Source organism: Coregonus clupeaformis, chromosome 39, assembly GCF_020615455.1.
Source record: "Coregonus clupeaformis isolate EN_2021a chromosome 39, ASM2061545v1, whole genome shotgun sequence".
Classification (NCBI taxonomy): domain Eukaryota; kingdom Metazoa; phylum Chordata; class Actinopteri; order Salmoniformes; family Salmonidae; genus Coregonus; species Coregonus clupeaformis.
The window spans coordinates 12,623,192-12,644,755 of record NC_059230.1 but is presented as its reverse complement, the minus strand read 5'-3'; the positions used below and the strand labels follow the sequence as shown (position 1 = coordinate 12,644,755).

General features: G+C 42.2%; 1 protein-coding gene across 1 annotated transcript in view; it reads left to right on the top strand.

Moving 5' to 3' along the window:
* Positions 1–21,564, top strand: part of LOC121554258 (phospholipid-transporting ATPase ABCA1-like) — a 223,508-nt gene that overhangs the window by 145,794 nt on the left and 56,150 nt on the right. The window contains exons 33-37 of the mRNA XM_045211911.1: positions 4,486–4,580; positions 4,923–5,028; positions 7,781–7,855; positions 11,848–12,017; positions 20,369–20,546. Coding sequence (XP_045067846.1) covers positions 4,486–4,580; positions 4,923–5,028; positions 7,781–7,855; positions 11,848–12,017; positions 20,369–20,546 — 624 coding nt within the window. The remainder of the gene's footprint in view (positions 1–4,485; positions 4,581–4,922; positions 5,029–7,780; positions 7,856–11,847; positions 12,018–20,368; positions 20,547–21,564) is intronic.

Below are 21,564 nucleotides of genomic sequence, written 5' to 3'. Positions count from 1 at the left end.
GAAACCTTTCAGGAAATTACCATATTTCCCCATTAACGAACACACAAATAGGACACTTCAGAAGCTATTTTGAATCCATTTTCTTGTTCTTGGAGTCATGAAATGTTCAGAGTACATTCAGGGGAGTTAATGCTTTCAGTAATTAAAATAAAAAATGCAAATTGGCAAAAATGGAGTTAAAAGGTTTTCATCAGACAGCAATGATTTGTTTGTGCCAGGTAAAATTGGACGTTGGTCTTTGAGGTTTGCAACAGGTGGTTCACGTAGTTTTAAGCAGAACTCTACATCCCGAAGATTGCATTTGTTTGTGCCAGGTAGAATTGGTAGTTGGCCTTTGAGGTTTCCCAAGATACAGACTATATGCAGAGATGAATAAGAACACTGCCTCCTCTCTTAATGTCTCTCTGACACTGCAGCGTGTCAGCTCATTCCCCAGGTTTGATTACTCTGAGTTTACATATGCCTCTCCTGTTATCCTCTCCTGTGTCATCAACCTGCCGTCATGTGGTCGAGAGCGACAGACGCGTGTGTAATGAGAGATGTCATGTGTAGGAAGTGCGGGTAAATAGTTGGGATATATAAGATGTAGATGGCCAATATACCTTAAAATGACTTGTGCGGTCGAGAGCGGCATACGTGCGTGGAATGAGTGATGTGAATGACAAGTGTAGAGAGAGAATTCCACGTAGAGTAAATAATCTGGATCAGAAGTGGCTGGTGGGAGGAGATACAGTGGGGGAAAAAAGTATTTAGTCAACCAGCAATTGTGCAAGTTCTCCCACATAAAAAGATGAGAGAGGCCTGTAATTTTCATCATAGGTACACGTCAACTATGACAGACAAATTGAGGAAAAAAAATCCAGAAAATCACATTGTAGGATTTTTAATGAATTTATTTGCAAATTATGGTGGAAAATAAGTATTTGGTCACCTACAAACAAGCAAGATTTCTGGCTCTCACAGACCTGTAACTTCTTCTTTAAGAGGCTCCTCTGTCCTCCACTCGTTACCTGTATTAATGGCACCTGTTTGAACTTGTTATCAGTATAAAAGACACATGTCCACAACCTCAAACAGTCACACTCCAAACTCCACTATGGCCAAGACCAAAAGAGCTGTCAAAGGACACCAGAAACAAAATTGTAGACCTGCACCAGGCTGGGAAGACTGAATCTGCAATAGGTAAGCAGCTTGGTTTGAAGAAATCAACTGTGGGAGCAATTATTAGGAAATGGAAGACATACAAGACCACTGATAATCTCCCTCGATCTGGGGCTCCACGCAAGATCTCACCCCATGGGGTCAAAATGATCACAAGAACGGTGAGCAAAAATCCCAGAACCACACGGGGGGACCTAGTGAATGACCTGCAGAGAGCTGGGACCAAAGTAACAAAGCCTACCATCAGTAACACACTACGCCGCCAGGGACTCAAATCCTGCAGTGCCAGACGTGTCCCCCTGCTTAAGCCAGTACATGTCCAGGCCCGTCTGAAGTTTGCTAAAGTGCATTTGGATGATCCAGAAGAGGATTGGGAGAATGTCATATGGTCAGATGAAACCAAAATAGAACTTTTTGGTAAAAACTCAACTCGTCGTGTTTGGAGGACAAAGAATGCTGAGTTGCATCCAAAGAACACCATACCTACTGTGAAGCATGGGGGTGGAAACTTCATGCTTTGGGGCTGTTTTTCTGCAAAGGGACCAGGACGACTGATCCGTGTAAAGGAAAGAATGAATGGGGCCATGTATCGTGAGATTTTGAGTGAAAACCTCCTTCCATCAGCAAGGGCATTGAAGATGAAATGTGGCTGGGTCTTTCAGCATGACAATGATCCCAAACACACGAAGGAGTGGCTTCGTAAGAAGCATTTCAAGGTCCTGGAGTGGCCTAGCCAGTCTCCAGATCTCAACCCCATAGAAAATCTTTGGAGGGAGTTGAAAGTCTGTGTTGCCCAGCGACAGCCCCAAAACATCACTCCTCTAGAGGAGATCTGCATGGAGGAATGGGCCAAAATACCAGCAACAGTGTGTGAAAACCTTGTGAAGACTTACAGAAAACGTTTGACCTGTGTCATTGCCAACAAAGGGTATATAACAAAGTATTGAGAAACTTTTGTTATTGACCAAATACTTATTTTCCACCATAATTTGCAAATAAATTCATTAAAAATCCTACAATGTGATTTTCTGGAAAAAAAAATCTCATTTTGTCTGTCATAGTTGACGTGTACCTATGATGAAAATTACAGGCCTCTCTCATCTTTTTAAGTGGGAGAACTTGCACAATTGGTGGCTGACTAAATACTTTTTTTCCCCACTGTACCTGAGGACATGCTCATTGTAAAGGCTAAAATTGAATAATTGGAAAGGTATCAAATACATCAAACACATGGTTGCTATTTCATTCATTCCATTTCAGCCATTACAATGACGTCCTCTGATATCTATCTACGGAGCTACATAAATAGCTGACACGTACATTGTCCATGTTAGGACACACGTTCATGGAATGTTGGAGGAGACCTTACCTTATCTGTGGTTTCGATTGGGGCATGTGGAAATCGGCCAATGCAATTAGACTCATGCTGGCTGTCTGAGCTGTGAGCTCTGTACAGTTAAGTCAACTCTCTATCTGTTTGTTTATGCCTGAGTTCCTGCTGCTTGGAAAGGAGACCCAGATTGTTCAGTGGTAAACCATGTGTTGTGCTGTGACTCATCTGCTTCTTCTAGTTACACAACTTCATTCTTGCTTCACTGGTAGAGGAACTAAATTTCCCAGTAGTGTGGGGTTAGTTGAACTAAGTTTCCCAGTAGTATGGAGTTAGTTGAACTACATTTCCCAGTAGTGTAGGGTTAGTTGAATTACGTTTCCCAGTAGTGTGGAGTTAGTTGAAGTACTTTCAAAATAACATGGTTCATTTGTAGACAACTAATTTTCTCAACATGTAGTAGCGTCCTGCTATTCCATATTACAGACTGCATTTTCTGCAGTTGGCCTGTATCTTCAGTTCGACCAGGGACGGATTTGGAAAGTCTAAATTCTGGTCAGATAATACAGATTACTGGGCAAGCAGCTGAAAAAAAACTGAAAATAAGAACAACATGGAACCCTCTAAATATCTATCTGAGGGTAAGGTATCTGAGGGACAGATCGGCATGCAAACAAGCTTTCGGAAAGCTTATCTGCCCCCTCGCCCCAACCGAGCTAGGAATTAATTAATGAGCAGACTCCCGTTTGCATACATATCCATGTCATTACCGAACAACATAGCAAAGAGGCATGCAAACACGACTTATCAGCGTGGGGGAGGCTATTTCAACTCCTTATGTGTGCAGTGTTGTTTATCCTCGGTTAGAGCGATAAACTAGGAACCCAGCGAAGGGTGGAGAGAACAAAACTGGGCAAAAGGGAGTCAGGGTGGGGAAGGGGGGTGAAGGGGCTCGAGGCTCAGCTTGGGGCACTCTGGACCCTAATAAGCAGTCTCCATTAGCATTGCCAAGAAATCATTCTAATCAGCGTGGTATCCCGACACCTTGAAATGAGCTGGGCCAGACGGGGTGGGGGTTGCTAGATGTTATAATGTGTTGGATGTGGCTATGGAGGGTATGTGGAGTGGATGCGCACCACAGTGTTGCGTCCCCCCCTAATTGTGTCTTTGAATGTGCCAATTTATGGAGAGTACGGGCTAATTAGGGCCCTTTGACATTAGCCACAGCTTTAGCTGCATCATAGGGATGGGGAAGGCTCCAACAGGCTCACTATTATGATCAGGTTCAGAGTTCTTAGTTGGGTTCCACAGCGCCACGCATATATGAGTTGTTAGAAATGGGGCTGGTGCCGCCATCGTACAATAATGCTGCATTGATGGAATTTGAGTGTTTCCACCCTGTTAGTGTTAGGATGGTGGCCATTGTTTTGGCTGAACTTTTTGATCATGATCATGGTGCCTGGCTTTCAAAGGTAGACATGGCAACAGGTAGATGGGATTCTGATTTGTTTCTCTGATCTCTTTGATATTGTACCATATTGATTGTCAACATCTGATTATAAATGTAGATAGGTACATGTACATTTCAGTGCCCAATCAGTGAATCAGATAGAGGGGTCAAGTACATAGCGTGCCAAACATATTTTTTTTTGTATTTTGCACAGTACATTATCTGGAACTTGTATGTATCACCACTGCTGTGTGGCTCAGTTGGTATAGTAAAGCGCTTGCAACGTCAGGGGTTGTGGGTTTGATTCCCGCTGAGGCTACTAAAATGTATGGACATGGACTGTATGTCGCTTTGGATAAAAGCGTCTGCTAAATGGCATGTTGTTGCTATTGTATCCATTGCTTTGAATGTCATATTTTTCTCTTAAGCTACCATAGAAGTCAGTACACTTAAGCGAAACACACATCACATGTCAATGAGTGCTGGGCTGAAGGGGACGTATGTATCTTAGAAGTAATAACATCTCATTATCATGTATTTCCAGAGGACCCAGAATACGACGGACACACTGCAGAACATGACGGGGCGGAACATGACAGACTTCCTTTTAAAGACCTACAAGGAAGCAGGCAGAAAAAGGTAATTTTACTTATTTGACATTTTAGTCATTTAGCAGATGCTCTTATCCAGTGTTCATTTTGCATTCACTATGTGCTTGGTAGAACTTATGTAACATTCAGACATAATTCCAACAATGCCACCGAAGTTGTTATCTAAGATAACATGTGTAATGTCAAGCTCCAAGTCCTATTAATGATAACTCATCTAAGAGTCAAATGAAATGTTACTGTTTTTTTTGTGTGTGTGTGTGCATGTCTGGGTGTGTGTTTATTCCTGTGTTTGTGTGTCCATGCATTTTCATATCTTATTTAATTGCACTGTGATCTCTGCCTCCACAACTACCACTACCCACCACTCAAGGTACGGAGGGATTTCTGTCGGAGGAGTCAACTCCCAAGTCAGGATGACTGAACCGGAAATAGAAGCTGTGATCAGGGATTTGAAAAGCCTATTAAATTCCTCCCAGGTATGCTATGGATATTGGAATCGTGGTAGCCTTACTGCCAGCCGTGCCCAGCTTGACTACTGAGGGAAAACACATTAATTTAATATGTGCCTGTGTGGGAGGAGGAGAGACAAGGCACGTTTGCTGCGGTTGAAAGCCAGAAGGGGTCTTTGGAGACCTCAATTCACTGAGGTCCTTGGATGTTGTTTATCTATGTTCAATTATGCATAGATGTAGAAACCAAGGACAAATCCAGCTTATAACCCGGCCTGATAGCTAATGCTAAGCTTGTGCTCTTTGTGAAACATGGACTCGAATCTGCTTGAGTGACTCTTGAATTTCAATGCATTACCTTCAAATCGAACTCAGAGGAAAGTTAAAACTCAGATATACTTTTTGGTGTCCATGGAAACTGGGTATGATTGTCTCAGATGCGTTTAATATATTTTGTTCTTCCTCTCTTTCTCCTCAACAAACTCAAACAAGCGTACACACTCCCCCTCTATCGCTCTCTCTCTCTCTCACGCTCTCTCTCTCTCACTCTCTCTCACTTACACACACACACACATACCCTCCCACACACATACACACACATTAAATGTTCAAACCTGTAGGAAGCCCGGACCTCAAACTTCTGTGAGATCAGGAGAATGTTGCCCGCCCTCGGGCATCTTCCCCATCCTTCCCCAGGGCACTTCTCCACGCTGCAGATTCTCCCAGCTAACACAACTTTAATTAGTTGCTGCAGTGATGATGTAACTCTAATGGCCGAGCATGAGCCATTCCCAGCTCTGTGCCTTTCCCTTATTAAAGTGGAACATTGTCCTTGAGATATGTTTAGCTCGCTGACTGTGACTGGGTCACAAATGGTACCATATTCCCTAGATAGTGCATTACTTTTGACAAGAGCCCTATAGGCCAAAATAGGGTGTCATTTGGAACGCAACCTGTCTGCTTGGGTTGCAGAAGGAGAGAGAACAGTAGTACTCTACTGTACCACCTGACTGGGCTGGAAGTTAGCTTTAAGTTCACGTTTGATCGTTTGAAATGAAAGGTGATATTAAAATGAGACTCAAAGGATTCTGGGATTGATTAGGATGACGGAGGAAGAGATAATAACATGGCGAAAACTTAAGACAGCATGCTTGAAGACGATTAAGACAGACTAGTAAATAAAGTAGTCAAATACAGTCAAATACAGTGTCTTGAGAGCCATACCAAAATAGCTTTTTAACGTAGGTCGCAACTTGTCACGCACTCGACACAACACGTCGTGCCACAGTCGTATCACTGGCCGTGGCTGTGGTGGCCGGCCGGCTCATTTGCCATACGAGCACCATTACCCTTGAGGAGGTAGTTGTTTCGTAGGGGATTAGCAGCAGTAAACACTCGCTGGGGTTCCATAACCCCCCCTCTGTCTCGCACGCCGTGTGTCTTCCCGTCTGCCTAAGAAACCAGTGGAACAAGCAGCTAATTCTCAGGAAGACCCCATTCCCATGTTGTGCCTGCTATGGTACCAACCTGCACCAGCCTCTTTCTCCCTCCACCTCAACCCCCTTGGGTTTCCTCCTCCCTCAATTCCCATTCTTCAAAATATATATAAAATCAAAATATGAGTCCCAGCTTTGAGGAAGGGAGAATTATGGACAAAAAAAAGTGCGGTAGTTCCTGTGCTCATGAATAGTAAATGAGCTGGAACAGGGAAGTTATTTAACACAAATATTTATGTCAGTGTTCTGTTTGTTTCTGCGAAATAGAGAGAGGACGATACAGTGTGCAAACACTTTGGGTTATGCCCCAAAAAAAGCAGGTTGAATTTTAAAGAAAAACTGAGGCTGCCTAAATTTCAGAAATTCACAATTCAAAGTGATAGGAATGAACCCGAGTCAATGTTATCAGCATAATGTCTCTCTGTCTGTACGTATACAACGTCAGTTGGGCATAGAGGAAAGGTCAGAGTTGGGACATCCGGCTTTCTTATGTCACTGCCTTATCTGCTTGTTGCCCTAGCGTAAACATCCCCCAGACACAAAAATAGTAGCTAGCAAGATGGAGATCAGAGGTTATTTTTTATGAGTGCATTTCGTAAGTGGCTAGTTTGCATCAACCACCTTCACTAAAACCACTGCAAAGGTTTTGCGTGCATATTTTCGTTTCGAATCGCGATGTTCTGGCATGTCTGCCTCATGATTTGTTGGGAAAGTTGTCTGTCTTTTAAGAGGACCCTCCCCTTTTTTAAGTTAAGAAGAGAATCCGTCATTAATTCCAGACCAAGTGCTGTTGCTGACCTAGGTCTGGGACTTCCGAGACTAGCACAATTATGGACTTCATAGGTCCGATTTGAAGATGAGAGAAAACATATGATGATAGTGAAATGTTCATGGGCCTGCTCCCATCCTAGTCCTCTTGGGGGTGACATGGGGTCATGTCTATCTCTCTCTCTCTCTCCCCATCAATCTTTCTCCCTCCCTCATTCTTTTCCTCCACATCTTCCTTCCTATCTCATATTGTAGGCTTTTGATCAAGTTGCCTGCAGACAGAGGGGAAACATTTGCATTTATTTATATTACACCTGTAATGTGTGCAGTGTGCACCGTGCTGGGCTGAACTGGAACTGGGCACAGGCGTGATGACGGGCCATCGCAAATCACACGTGGCGGCCCAGTCATCTGCAGCAGGCTGTGATGTGATGTTTTGCATTTCAAAGATATGTATTTTCCCAAGTGTGTCCAATTAAGCCTTTTTCTCATTGTTTTATTCTCTCCTTCGTTAGGATAAGACGACCAATCAGATGCTCCTGAATGCCGAGACGCTCCTGAAAGAGCTCGGGACCAGGGATAACGTCAAGGTATTATATCATCGTTCATCTTGAGGCTTAGAGACTCAGAGGTTCCTTGGCGGCCATTACCATTTTTGCTTGGTCATCATCATGAGTGCTTTGTGAGACGACACAGTAGCAGGTATAGCCCAACGCTGGTACACAGATAGATCTCTGCCTGTGTAGTGTGATGCTAATCATAAATCATACAAGACAAGGCTATCTCTTGGGTGTTACATGTAATCTGGGCTACTTTTAAACCACTTCATTCCACACCTTGATTAAACTGTATAAGGAGTGGTTGAGTGGTTCAAATGACTGCATAAGTGTATTATTAAATCAGGAGTTGTAATCTGGACGAAGATCCTGAGGCAAGATAAAGCAGTGAGAAGAAGAAGCACGTACAGCACAAAATGGTTCCTATTAGCACAATGTAGTTACAATTCTCCAATGGATTTAACAGCAGCCTTTATGCTTGATGCAATTAGACTACTTGAATTGTGGTGCCAGTGTTAACTTAGCCAGCCTCACACTCTTCTTTAAAGCATTAGCTTCCACTCTCTTCCACTCTTTTGATGTCGCATAAAGCTTAGCCTACTTCATTGCTTATTGAATTTTTAGTGCATCAGGGATAGCGTACAGACGTTTCGGCTTTGCAGCCTTATTCAGTGTTTAGGCACAAATCTTTTTCATTCAAAACAGCATTTGTAGGGAACACAGGTGAGTAACCGATGAGCAGCAGGTGCTTCTAATCAGGGTTGCCACTCATCTGCCAATCAGGGATGTAGCTTCTCTGGTCTACCTACAGTTGAAGGCGGAAGTTTACATACACTTAGGTTGGAGTCATTAAAACTCGTTTTTCAACCAATCTACAAATTTCTTATTTACGAACTATAGTTTTGGCAAGTGGGTTAGGACATCTACTTGTGCGTGACACAAGTAATCTTTCCAACAATTGTTTACAGACAGATTGTTTCACTTATAATTCACTGTATCACAATTCCAGTGGGTCAGAAGTTTACATACACTAAATTGACTGTGCCTTTAAACAGCTTGGAAAATTCCAGAAAATGATGTCATGGCTTTAGAAGCTTCTGATAGGCTAATTGACATCATTTGAGTCAATTGGAGGTGTACCTGTGGATGTATTTCAAGGCCTACCTTCAAACTCAGTGCCGCTTTGCTTGACATCATGGGAAAATCAAAAGAAATCAGCCAAGACCTCAGAAAAAGAATTGTAGACCTCCACAAGTCTGGTTCATCCTTGCGAGCAATTTCCAAACGCCTGAAGGTACCACGTTCATCTGTAAAAAAAAAATAGCACGCAAGTTTAAACACCATGGGACGCAGCCATCATACTGCTCAGGAAGGAAACGCGTTCTGTCTCCTAGAGATGAACGTACTTTGGTGCGAAAAGTGCAAATCAATCCCAGAACAACAGCAAAGGACCTTGTGAAGATGCTGAAGGAAACAGGTACAAAAGTATCTATATCCACAGTAAAACGAGTCCTATATCGACATAACCTGAAAGGCCACTCAGCAAGAAAGAAGCCACTGCTCCAAAACTGCCATATAAAAGCCAGACTAAGGTTTGCAACTGCACATGGGGACAAAGATCGTACTTTTTGGAGAAATGTCCTCTGGTCTGATGAAACAAAAATAGAACTGTTATAATGACCATCGTTATGTTTGGAGGAAAAAGGGGGTTGTTTGCAAGCCGAAGATCACCATCCCAACCGTGAAGCACGGGGATGGCAGCATCATGCTGTGGAGGTGCTTTGCTGCAGGAGGGACTGGTGCACTTCACAAAATAGATGGCATCATGAGGAAGGAAAATTATGTGGATATATTGAAGCAACATCTCAAGACATCAGTCAGAAAGTTAAAGCTTGGTTTCTTGCAAATGGGTCTTCCAAATGGACAATGACCCCAAGCATACTTCCAAAGTTGTGGCAAAATGGCTTAAAGACAACAAAGTCAAGGTATTGGAGTGGCCATCACAAAGCCCTGACCTCAATCCTATAGAAAATGTGTGGGCAGAACTGAAAAAGCATGCACGAGCAAGGAGGCCTACAAACCTGACTCAGTTACACCAGCTCTGTCAGGAGGAATGGGTCAAAATTCACCCAACTTATTGTGGGAAGCTTGTGGAAGGCTACCCGAAATGTTTGACCCAAGTTAGACAATTTAAAGGCAATGCTACCAAATACTAATTGAGTGTATGTAAACTTCTGACCCACTGAGAATGTGATGAAATAAGTCAAAGCTGAAATAAATCATTCTCTCTACTATTATTCTGACATTTCACATTCTTAAAATAAAGTGGTGATCCTAACTGACCTATGACAGGGAATTCTTACTAGGATTAAATGTCAGGAATTGTGAAAAACTGAGTTTAAATGTATTTGGCTAAGGTGTATGTAAACTTCCGACTTCAACTGTATATACAAGTTACAGTCACAAAGACATACAGAAATATAGGGTATGGGAGTGGGCCCGAAGGGCATTTGAGTGCATCAGCCGTGAACAATTCATGAATCAATTGCCTTAGGTGTCCACTCACTTGGATATATTATATCAATTCATGAGATGGCTTACCGCAAAGAACATCAGACTCGGCCGTTCATAAATATGTGGGGCTAACTCAGAAATTATATGTAAAGTCTGATATGGACAGTGTTCTTGTATAACAGTCAAAATTTGGCTTATAGGAAGAAGGTGAAATCTAGTACTTCATCGTTTAAAACGTGTGGGGATACAGAATTTAATTTAGATATCCACATGGCTTCTCTTTGGAGTAATTTGTTGTTGTAATCACCTCTGTGTGGTGGATGAACATTTTCGATCCCGACTCAACGCAATTCATTAATAGAGTGATTTTGTTCTATAAAGTGTCTCGCAACTGGCGAGGTGATATATTGACGTCTGATAGTGGGTTTATGTTCTCCAAGGCGTACTTTCAATTCACGGGTTTTACACACCAACCAAACTTCTGGGAGAGCGTGATGGTCCCATTTTGATTAACTCTTTTGATGTCCACCATGTTTGATTCACCTAATGGGAGTCTAGCAACAGGTCCCCCTGGGGTTGAGGGAAAAGGAATCCGGTGCATTGTGGATTTCATGAAAAACGGCCGTCAAAATAACTTAAGCGCTAGCATTGTATAAACCAAAATGGCATTTTGCAGCGCAATTATTTAAGTCGCTAATGCTATAGTCGAACACAAATGTCTTGGGGAGTGTATGTGGGAGAGCGTGAGAGAAAAAGTGTGTGTGTGTGCGCGCAGTATTATAGTAGGCACAAACACCATCTAATCTTAATTAGACCAGCACTATCAGCGGGGGTGCTGTCTTTCTAGAACATTCTTCTTCTCCACCACTGGAGATACAGGCACTGGGAGCATCTTACAGAGAAAAGTACTCATTCGTTTGTTATGATTTTTTTTAGGGGGGTGACTTGTGTTCCACTTGTGGGGTTTGATCATTGTTGCTTTTTTTGTTCTAGTTGCTGTTATGTAATGAAAATATAATTGTCAAGATGATAATCTATCCCAAGGGCCATGCTTTACATTGGCATTTAACTGGACTAACTACCAGGAGCAACCTGTATCATTTCCATAATCAATCAATCATCACTTTTGCACGCAGAATTTGCTAAATTAACAGCGGTGCTAACTGCCTGCTGAATATCTGATGATGCAATATAGTTCCATAACAGATTTACTTGGAATAATGATACCATGGAATAATGGTTATGTTATGCTAAGTGTTGCCACATCTTGATAACTGTTGTCACTTGTTTTAGTGCGACATAGGTATGGAGTAAGGTACACTCCATGGGCTGGTTTTACAGACCAAGATTAAGACTAGTCATGGACAAAAAAAACGATTTAAATGGAGAATCTCCATTGAACATTCTCCTTAGCCTAGGACTTGCTTTAATCTTTGTCTGGGCAACTGGCCCCATATGCTTTATATTTTCTTTGAACTATAACAGCGATAAACCATCTGCCATGTCTCCAGGTGTGGTTCTACAACCAGGCGTGGCACGGTATTGTATCGTTCCTCAACGTGGCCAACAATGCCATCCTGAGAGGCAACCTGCCGACGGGTCATGACCCCAGGGAGTATGGAATCTCCACCTCCAGCCACCCCCTCAACCTCACCAAGACGCAGCTTTCCTTCCAGGCACTGTAAGTCGGGTTGTATCAGCTCCGGGGTGAAGTTTCTCCTAGGTACAGATCTAGGATCAGTTACCCTCGCCCATTCCTATAACCATAAATGAAGAAAACGCAACACTGACCCAAGATCAGCATCTAGGGGTAGCTTCCCCCTATACCTGTTCTATCACCTGTACGACAGGCCAAGGGGAGCCACAGGGAGGGGGGGAGAGAGGGAGAGACTAAGGGGTTTAGGCAGAGGAGGGAGTGAGGGGAGCTGGAGCAGCAGAATGAATAGCGGGAGTCTGAGACGGAGAGGGAAAAGTGGAGAGGGGGAGAGGGGGAGAATCAGACTGGTGGATAGATGAATGGGGAGATTGAGAGGATGAGGCCTTCTGAGAAATAAAGAGAAGTAGAGATGGGAGAGAGAGGCAGAAAAATGAGTGACGGCGAGAAAGAGAGTGATAAAGACAGAAAGAGAGAGAGAAAGACAGGAAGAGAGAGAGAAAAACAGAGAGTGAGGAACAGCACACGTGAGGTGATCCCATGGGGACCGCACGCTTTCACACACTGTTGCTTTATAACCCAAGCGATCAGTCTGGAGCCCTGAAGCAGCTCCCCCATGAGATCTCTAGTGTTAATGAGGGCATTATTGAAGTACAAAACCACAAGCCTTCACTGTCTAATGCAGTCTGAGTCTATCATCTATCTAATCTCCATAATCGAGCTTAAATATAACGTAGCATAATACAGAGTAATATAACATAACATTATTACATAACATATGAAAACATACAGTAGCATATAATAGCACTAGCATAAAATAACACAGTATAATAAAATAATTATAAATAACATACAAATCATAGCATAACATACAGGTAACTGCTGAAATAAAGGAAACACCAACATCCCCATGTCCTAATAGGGTGCTGTCCCACCACGAGCTAGAACGGCTTCAATGCACCTTGGCATAGATTTTACAAGTGTCTGGAACTCTATCGGAGGGATGCGACACCATTCTTCCACAAGAAATTCCATAATTTGGTGTTTTGTTGATGGTGGTGGAAAACGCTGTCTCAGGCGCAGCTCCGGAATCTTCCATAAGTGTTCAATTGGGTTGAGATCTGGTGACTGAGACGGCCATGGCATATGGTTTACATCGTTTTCATGCTCATCAAACCATTCAGTGGCCACTCGTGCCCTGTGGATGGGGGCATTGTCATCATATGGAGGCATAGCCATGGTAGCCAAAATAATGGCCAAAATAATGGCCTGCCCAGCATTTTTATACACCCTAAGCATGATGGGATATTACTTGTTAAATTATCTCAGGAACCACACCTGTGTGGAAGCACCTGCTTTCAATATACTTTGTATCCCTCATTTACTCATGTTTCCATTATTTTGGCAGTTACCTGTAGCATAGCATAACATAAAGCTATATTTGTGTTGTCCTGTACATCTATCTCTGTAGATGCTTAGTTTTCACACTTTGTTTGCTGAAATGTCAGTTTCGATGTTGAAACCTGATGCGATCCAGTGGACGTGATCAATCATGCCACAGATACCATTTAATTCCTTGTTCCTTCGTTGTGTTACCAAGTAAGGTATTTATGTAGTGGTCGGGTGTTAGCAACATCGGTGAATTAGAGAGAGAAGCTGGTTTGGCTTGAAGATAATTACGACAGCTTCCAACCCCTAAATTCAGCCCAAGCCCCCTCTCTCTTTCTTTCTGTCTCTGTTTCTGTATCTCTCTCTCTCTCTCTCTCTCTCGCTCTCCATGTGGGCCCTGCCTGTAATTTATTATCCATGATCTAGAGATTAATTTGGGATAATCCATCCCTGTAAAATGAATTACCAGAGGAAAAAAGCGAGGGAAGCATAGGAGTAAAAAAACAAGTGAGTGTTCATGTCCTATGCGATTGTGCTCGTGTCCCTGCATCATTGCCCTAATTCAAGAGTTGTTCCCCACTCAAAGTATGGTTTTCAATGGATCAGATAGGGATATGTGGTGGGGTGGTTGTGTTCGGGATAGCTTCTGTCCAGGCATTTTGTCTATAATAATAATATAATAATATGCCATTTAGCAGACGCTTTTATCCAAAGCGACTTACAGTCGTGCGTGCATACATTTTTTTTGTGTATGGGTGGTCCCGGGGATCGAACCCACTACCTTGGCGTTACAAGCGCCGCGCTTGTCTAGACTGCCTGCAGTGCTCTGCTAGCATAAGAAGAGACAGTAAATCATCATGGTGGTTCTATGTGACCTGGAGCTTGCCTTCAGTGAATCAGAGAGACCTGTTCAGTCACTGAATCTCCAATGTCCATTAAATTAAACAGCGCTTGACATTTAGGGCTTTGCGTACCGTCTTCACAGAAGGTATTCGGTTTTCCGGGTAGTTGGAAAGAAACATCCTTTGCCATGCGTTTACATTTCTCCAATCAGAAAATGCATAATTGTATTTACATTGTTAGCACCAAACAGATGTTGAGAAACAAGCAATTATGTGGACAACTAGTCCCTCTGTGTTCAATAGAATGAACAGATTTGCATTATGGATACATTTACTGGAATGGAAAATTGTTTACCTAATCAATTCAAAGACAGATGATTATTTGACCACTTCATTGTGGTTTTCTAACCTCCCTCCACACCTCCATTTTTGAAGCCGTATCTCACTCTAGACCTTGGGCAAAAACACCTGGAACGACCAGGCACAATAAAACACATTAAAAGCTCTCCCCTACTATACTGTTTATTACTTTATTAGCAGGGTGCGTGTTCCCTTATAGCAGGGGTGTCAAAGTCAAATGGACGGAGGGCCAAATAAAAAATTTAGCTACAAGCCGAGGGCCGGACTGTTCGAATGTTCATAGAAAATTTTTTAAATGACGCATATAGTCTAGTGAACCTAATTGAACCTACTGAAAACCTAACAAATATATTCCAATATGATCAGATAAATAAAGCAATATTTTCTTATGGCTCTGTCAGTAATCTTTAATTTTCAACAGACACAAAAGACAAATTTCCTTTATATAAAAATCCCCATAACATGAACATTAAATGAAAGAAACCGGTATTCAAGGCACCATCAGTAGCCTATATTTTCTATTTTAGCAAAAGTGGGCTAAATTTACTTCAAAGAAAAAAACAATAATAGCAATTTTCTATCATCCACTCAACTGAAATATTTTTAAAATATAATTGGATTGAAATACAATAAAATAAAGTGCAAAAATCTATTAATCAAAAACAACACTTTGTTTAAGGAGAAGTAACATGCAGTGAAAACAAATATTAAACTTTAACTTTTAAACTTGAACTGAGTAAAAACTCTAAATATGTGATTGCACAGTAATGTTCACTTGTTTGAGGTTGAGGGTGATACTTGGTGGTGTCCCATCTTTTCCACAAGTTCATCAATGTTCGGGGGTAAGGCTCTGAGCTGAGGAAATCCTCAGAATTGAGTGGAGGTGTTCAGCAGTAAGTCGACTTCTGTGTGATGTTTTGTTCAGGTTCATCAAAGAAAACAGTTGTTCACACAGGTATGTGCTGCCAAACATAGACAACGTTTGAGCAGCCTGGATGCGCAGCTGGGGCATTGTGTCGGGGAGGAAACGGGGCGAACTCCGCAGCACCCACTGCCGCATATTTTGCCCTCAGTGCATCATTGCATTGGAGGTCAATCAACTCCATTTGGAGGTTTGGTGGTGAGCTTTCCACGTTTTTGAACAGAGCCTGTCGAGATTTGAGGCCTCGTTTTAATTCCTCTGCCTTTTGTAGCCTTTGTTCCATGTCCATATTCTTGTTTTTGTCCGCGTGTTTCGTTTCATAATGTCGTCTCAGATTATACTCTTTCAGTACCGCCACACTTTCTCCACACAGAAGACACACAGGTTTTCCAGCTACCTCCGTGAACATATACTCCGACTCCCACCTTGTTTGAAACCCCCGGTTCTCAGTGTCCACCTTCCGTTTTGCCATTTTTGATGGGTATCTGAAAGTTAATTTTACTGTGATGCTGACGACTGCTGTGCCAATAAATATTGAAATGAAGCAGCCTACTGCTCGGTGCGTCACCGTTGCATTGTGGGAAATGTAGTATTGGTGCGTGTAAAAGATCTGCGGGCTGCCGGCTTGCTGCGGTCTGCGGGCCGGTTCTAATAATAAATCAAGATCATCCCAGGGGCCGTAAAAAACCTTCTCGCGGGCCGGATGTGGCCCGCGGGCCTTGACTCTGACATATGTGCCTTATAGTGATTAGCCGCTAGCCCTTGTTCAGGGTTACCTCATTAGCCAATCACTTGCCTCAAATAATCCTCTGCCCCGGCGAACGGGGTCGAGAAACCTGTTGAAAACTGTTGAAAGTGGGGTGGCACCCACTGTGTAAATTATTTCATGTTTACGCATCCTAATTACGTCCAGGCTGTGGCGGGGCGGCACGTGGGGACTAATTTAATATGTTAATTACCCGGCATGTAGTCTGGCGAGAGATTGGTGTGGCGAGGGAGGAGGGAAGTATGTGTTTGTGTGTGTGCCTGCCTGTCTGTCTGTATCTGTATGTGTGCGTGAGAAGGTGGTAGAATATACTGTAGTCTGGTTCACAGCTGAATAAGCGGACGCAGCAAGGACGTTTTGATAGCAAAACGTTTGAAATGAAGATGTATTCTAATGAAGGAGAGGTCAGCAGCTTCTGAGGAGAGAGAAACAGTCGCTAAGCGCCTTGCCCCTCACAAGTAAGTTGGGAAAGAGATGAACTCTTTGAGCCCACTGCCTGCGATCTGCAATTAGCTAATAAACTACACAGGGGGATAACTAAGACCTTAACATCTATAATCGCCAACTCCTCTAGTGTTTCTTCTTCAATGTGGATAAAATAGCAAAGAAGAAATCCAGTTGGAGGAAGTTTTTATTTTGGAGTCTCCATACCAGCTAAGATGAATAATTGAAGTGCTGTTGAATGACCTTTGACCCCAAACGTCCAGCACCTCTCTGGTGCAGTTTCCTTTTCTTGTTTGTGAACTTCCAAAACCTCCTCCTACCCGAAACTCTGTTAGATGTGACAGCAGAGAGCAGAAAGAGGGTGATCTATTCATCAAAAGAGACCAGCAGGAGCTCTGAATTGACAGAATGTGAAAGTATGGAAGGCAAGACAGCACAACATGCCTTTAGCGGGGTGAATTATATTCAAACAGCATGGAGGATCAAGAGTTTCCAAGAAGAATCGTCATTGGCTCTCGGAAATGTTTTCTGTAGTTTTGCCTGATTGCCTGATTGCACGAAAAGAGAATTCAGTCAAATTGAGTCATCTATTGGGAACAAGCTAATACATAAACTTACAGTACATTATAGAACATAGATAGAATTGATCCAACTGGCCTTATTTTACCTATAAATAAAACCATACGGGACTTGTCTGCTTATACTTAGACATTTGGTTTCATTTTAGTCATTAACCCTAAAAGCACCAACTGGGGTACATTTTGACCCCAAGGTGTCAAAAACGTCATAATTTCTAAACCTTTGTTTTTTATCCTTCTGAAATGTAAGGACTTTGTCAAGCAACTACTTACACCTTTTTTTTTTACATGATTTCTGTGTTAACCCTTTGACACCAACAAATGGGTGTGATCATTCTATAGTGGTCCCTGCAACTTACGCACAAACCGGTGTGATTAGAACGCTTATTTAGAATGTCCAGTTTCGATTGACGCAACAGTCACTGTTTTTTCACAGAAACATTTTGCACAAACACAGTCCTTACAAAGTTATGTCCTGAATATGACCAGTTTATTTTGGATTCAATGTTCAGACATTCACAGATATAGCGACAGCATAACACAGTCCTCCAAACCGGAAAATGTAGGCTACATTAGTCCTAGCGCTAACTGAGGAAAGATTGACATAACACAAGCTGTCATATTTAGCTAACTTTCGTCTGACAGAAACCACAATATTAATTAGCTAATAGCAATTACTATTTACAATTCATCACATCACGGGTGAGCTCACCATTGATCGAAATAATTTAGTAAAACACTTTCAAAAAATCAAAAGTAATCCGACGATGGTAGTTTGTGCACCACATTTGTCACAGAGGTAGATGTAAGTACCCTGAAAATATATAGATATGGTGCCACCCCAAATTTGGCCCCTGGGGGCCATGGCAGCCACTATAACTGAAAAATAAAGACAAAATGTAAATACATTTTTAGCTTTCAGTCAATGTCTCTATACCAAGTTGAGAGTCTCATATTTCAGATGCAATAGCGGACATGCATAAAGATGGCGGCCCGTATGTACTTACCACAAATGCTTTATTTGCAAAGTTTGCCATATCAGACAGTGCTCTCAGAGTTTCCATTACTTTTTTTTGTATTAGCAGTAGCACAGTAAACTTGATCCCAATTCTAGCTCCGGCAGCAATTTGATTTATTGACATATTGAACCATGTCGCGCGCTGTAGTTTAAGAACTCTGTAGGTAGTGCTAAAAATAAGGACGCCATATCTGAATTCCTCCATCTTTATGCACCTTCGCTATTGGAACTGAGTTGATAGCCCATAGCGTTCCAGATTTAGAACTAATTGTCTGATGGCACCCCTGTCCATATCACGCATATCAGCAGTCATCCTAGGTTGTACCGGTGTGTCAGATTAGCTTAATCACCCATTTATCAGCCTCTGAGTATCACAGAAACACAGCACCTTGAATGAATAGCAGAAAAATATGAATGACAAGTTGCTTTGGATGAAATTGATCAAAATAACTGTTCAAAACATGAAAAACATAAAAAAACAGATATTTTTTTACCCCAAATTTGACTGTAAATGTGTGGATTTTTTAAATATGATTATTTAGGGGACTTAAAACGATTTACTTGTGTTACAAAAGGTTAATAAAAGAGAAAGTGTTACTGCTTAACATACAGTATCTCTTTGCAATCATTACCAATTTGTGGTAAAAATTACTTCTGTTGGTGCCTTTAGGGTTATAAATATATTGGCACTTTTAGAGTTATAAATATTTTCCCACTTTTTGGGTTAAGTAGACACTCTTATCCAGAGCAACTAAAGTATAGGTAAAACATTTCAGTAGCATTGGGTTCGTTCCAGGTCAAAGGCAAGATTAATGACACGATTTGGGCAGAAAGTGTGAGATTCACTCAGAATGAAACTCAACACCTGGAAAGGTTATGAGGCTTATTTCCACAGAAAGGCCTCTTCACCTATCCTCCATCTACAGCCCCTCAGGGCTAGGCAGACATTGGCCTCAGGTCCCTGGACAATGACTGTGTTCCAAATGGCACCCTATTCTCTGTATAGTGCACTACTTTTGACAAGGGCCCTATGGGTCCGGTCAAAAGTAGTGCACTATATAAGGAATAGGGTGCCATTTGGAATGCATCCAATGTCAAGTTCATAACATAGTTCCCTCTTTACCACCGTGACCCTATCTGCTCTCTAGAGTCCTCGCGTGTTAGGACTAATTGTCAGGTGAAAGGTCTGGGTGGCCTCTGGTTCTTGTTTGTTAGTAAAGGAAGGATATGGGCTTCAAATGTGTCCTCGGTTTTCCTCTGATGTTGGCTACTCCTACTGTTTCTTAGTGAGTCATTAATTCATTATGGGAAAGAAGCAAAACAAGGGAAACACAATTTGGGAAACGCATGAAAGCAAAACACTTATAGAATGATAAAAACAAGCTGTTCACACACCAGACTAAATATTGTATGGTCCTTTAGGACTGATCTGTTCGGTTTAGGCCAAGTTACTGTAGAGCACATGACAGAAGATGTAAAAGGGTAAGGAATACAGTTCATGATTGATGGATCGACACTAACAAAATCAATCACTCTTAATGGTGGAGTTCAATATTTTACAACTTCATGCTAGATGGTTCTGCACACTGAAAGTTGTCTGTGGGCCGGGAGAAACTGTAATCCATGGTTTGGTTGTCTTTAAATAGTCCCTTCACCTTACTTTAGCTACTGCTAGCTAAAAATTCATGGCAGTGATGGGGTCATGCCGGACCTGTAAAAGAAAAGAAAGGAAAAAAGGCTAAATCAACTGAAATAAACTAAATTATTTGGTTTGAATTTACATATAGGTGATTTGGCAATTGTTTTGCCCCCATCACTTCAATGTATTTTTAGCTAGCAGTTGCTACAATTAGCCGACGTTTGTAGTGGCTGCTTAAAGAATACCAAATCATAGATTAGGGTTTATCATCTAACATTGAGTTGTAAAATACTTAACTTCCCCTTTAAAACAATTGACCCTTTACCAGTTATTCAAATATCAACCAGACCTATTGATCATGCTAGGAGATCACACAGGATCAAACCTGTACTCAACTTCCTGTTTTCTCTCCTTCTTCAGGGCCGCCACCTCCACCGATGTGGTGGTGTCCATCTGTGTCATCTTTGCCATGTCCTTCATCCCAGCAAGCTTCGTCCTCTTCCTCATCCAGGAGCGTGTCAGCAAGGCCAAGCACTTGCAGTTTGTCAGTGGCGTCAACCCGACCGTCTACTGGGTCGCCAACTTCGCCTGGGATATTGTAAGCTATCTTCATTACAGAATTTAATAGTACAGAATTCAACTTTATTGTCCAATAGGAATCGAAAATGTGTCTTTTTGCTGTCTTATGTAATTCCCAACCCTCCGGACACCACACACAGCCACGGAGAAGGGCCCCTGGAACACATTAGGTGTTAAGTATCTTGCTCAAGGGCAAAACGGTAGTTGCCTGACTCTGCTCTATGTTCACTACATACTTCAGTCTGAGACTGCCATCACTGAAGTCGTTTGTGGCGACATCAAAATGAGGGGTGTTGTACAAAGTAATCAGTGATTGGATCATTTCTAACCAATCAGAGTATCAAAGCCAATGACGCATTTTCAAAACGCTGCTTTACCCACGTGTGTTCTGGCTCTGGCCCAACCCATCAGTTTCTGAGACCAATCAGTACGGTTAGAATGTGTTTGCATTCTAGAAATCGTCAGATCCTCACTCACTGCAGAGAAGAAACAAACGTCCGTGGGCGTGGCGTAGAGTTTTGCCGGAACAGTTTGGGTAGCAAGGCAACAATGGCAGTAGGTGGCACCTGAGATTCTGATGCCAGCAAACCTCCGGTTTCTCCGCCATCTCACCCCTAATTGGTGTCCAAACCAGGGGGTACGCAATGGCATTCTACCGTCCACCATGAGTATCGAAACCCCAACCAAATTAACTCTGGATGTTGTAATTGGTCGAGTGATGATTTAAATTAAATTCAGAGGGATAGGAATATGGTCACAAGTGAGACGTGTCGAATAACCCACTAGCCTTTCCATCAGTGCCACATGATGTGTCTTAGATTGCTGTTACAGTGTCCATATTATGACAGTCTGTCGCAGCACATTATTCAACACTAAGTAGATTTGGATAAGGATACATCGGAGTAGATCATCCAAAGGCTGTATTGAACGAATACTCATCAGCGGCATTAATGGCAAATGTACCTGTGATTGCAATGGCTGCTTGGAAGCCCATGTCTGAGTAACTGTTATTGGCTAGTGTTAAATTATTGATACCA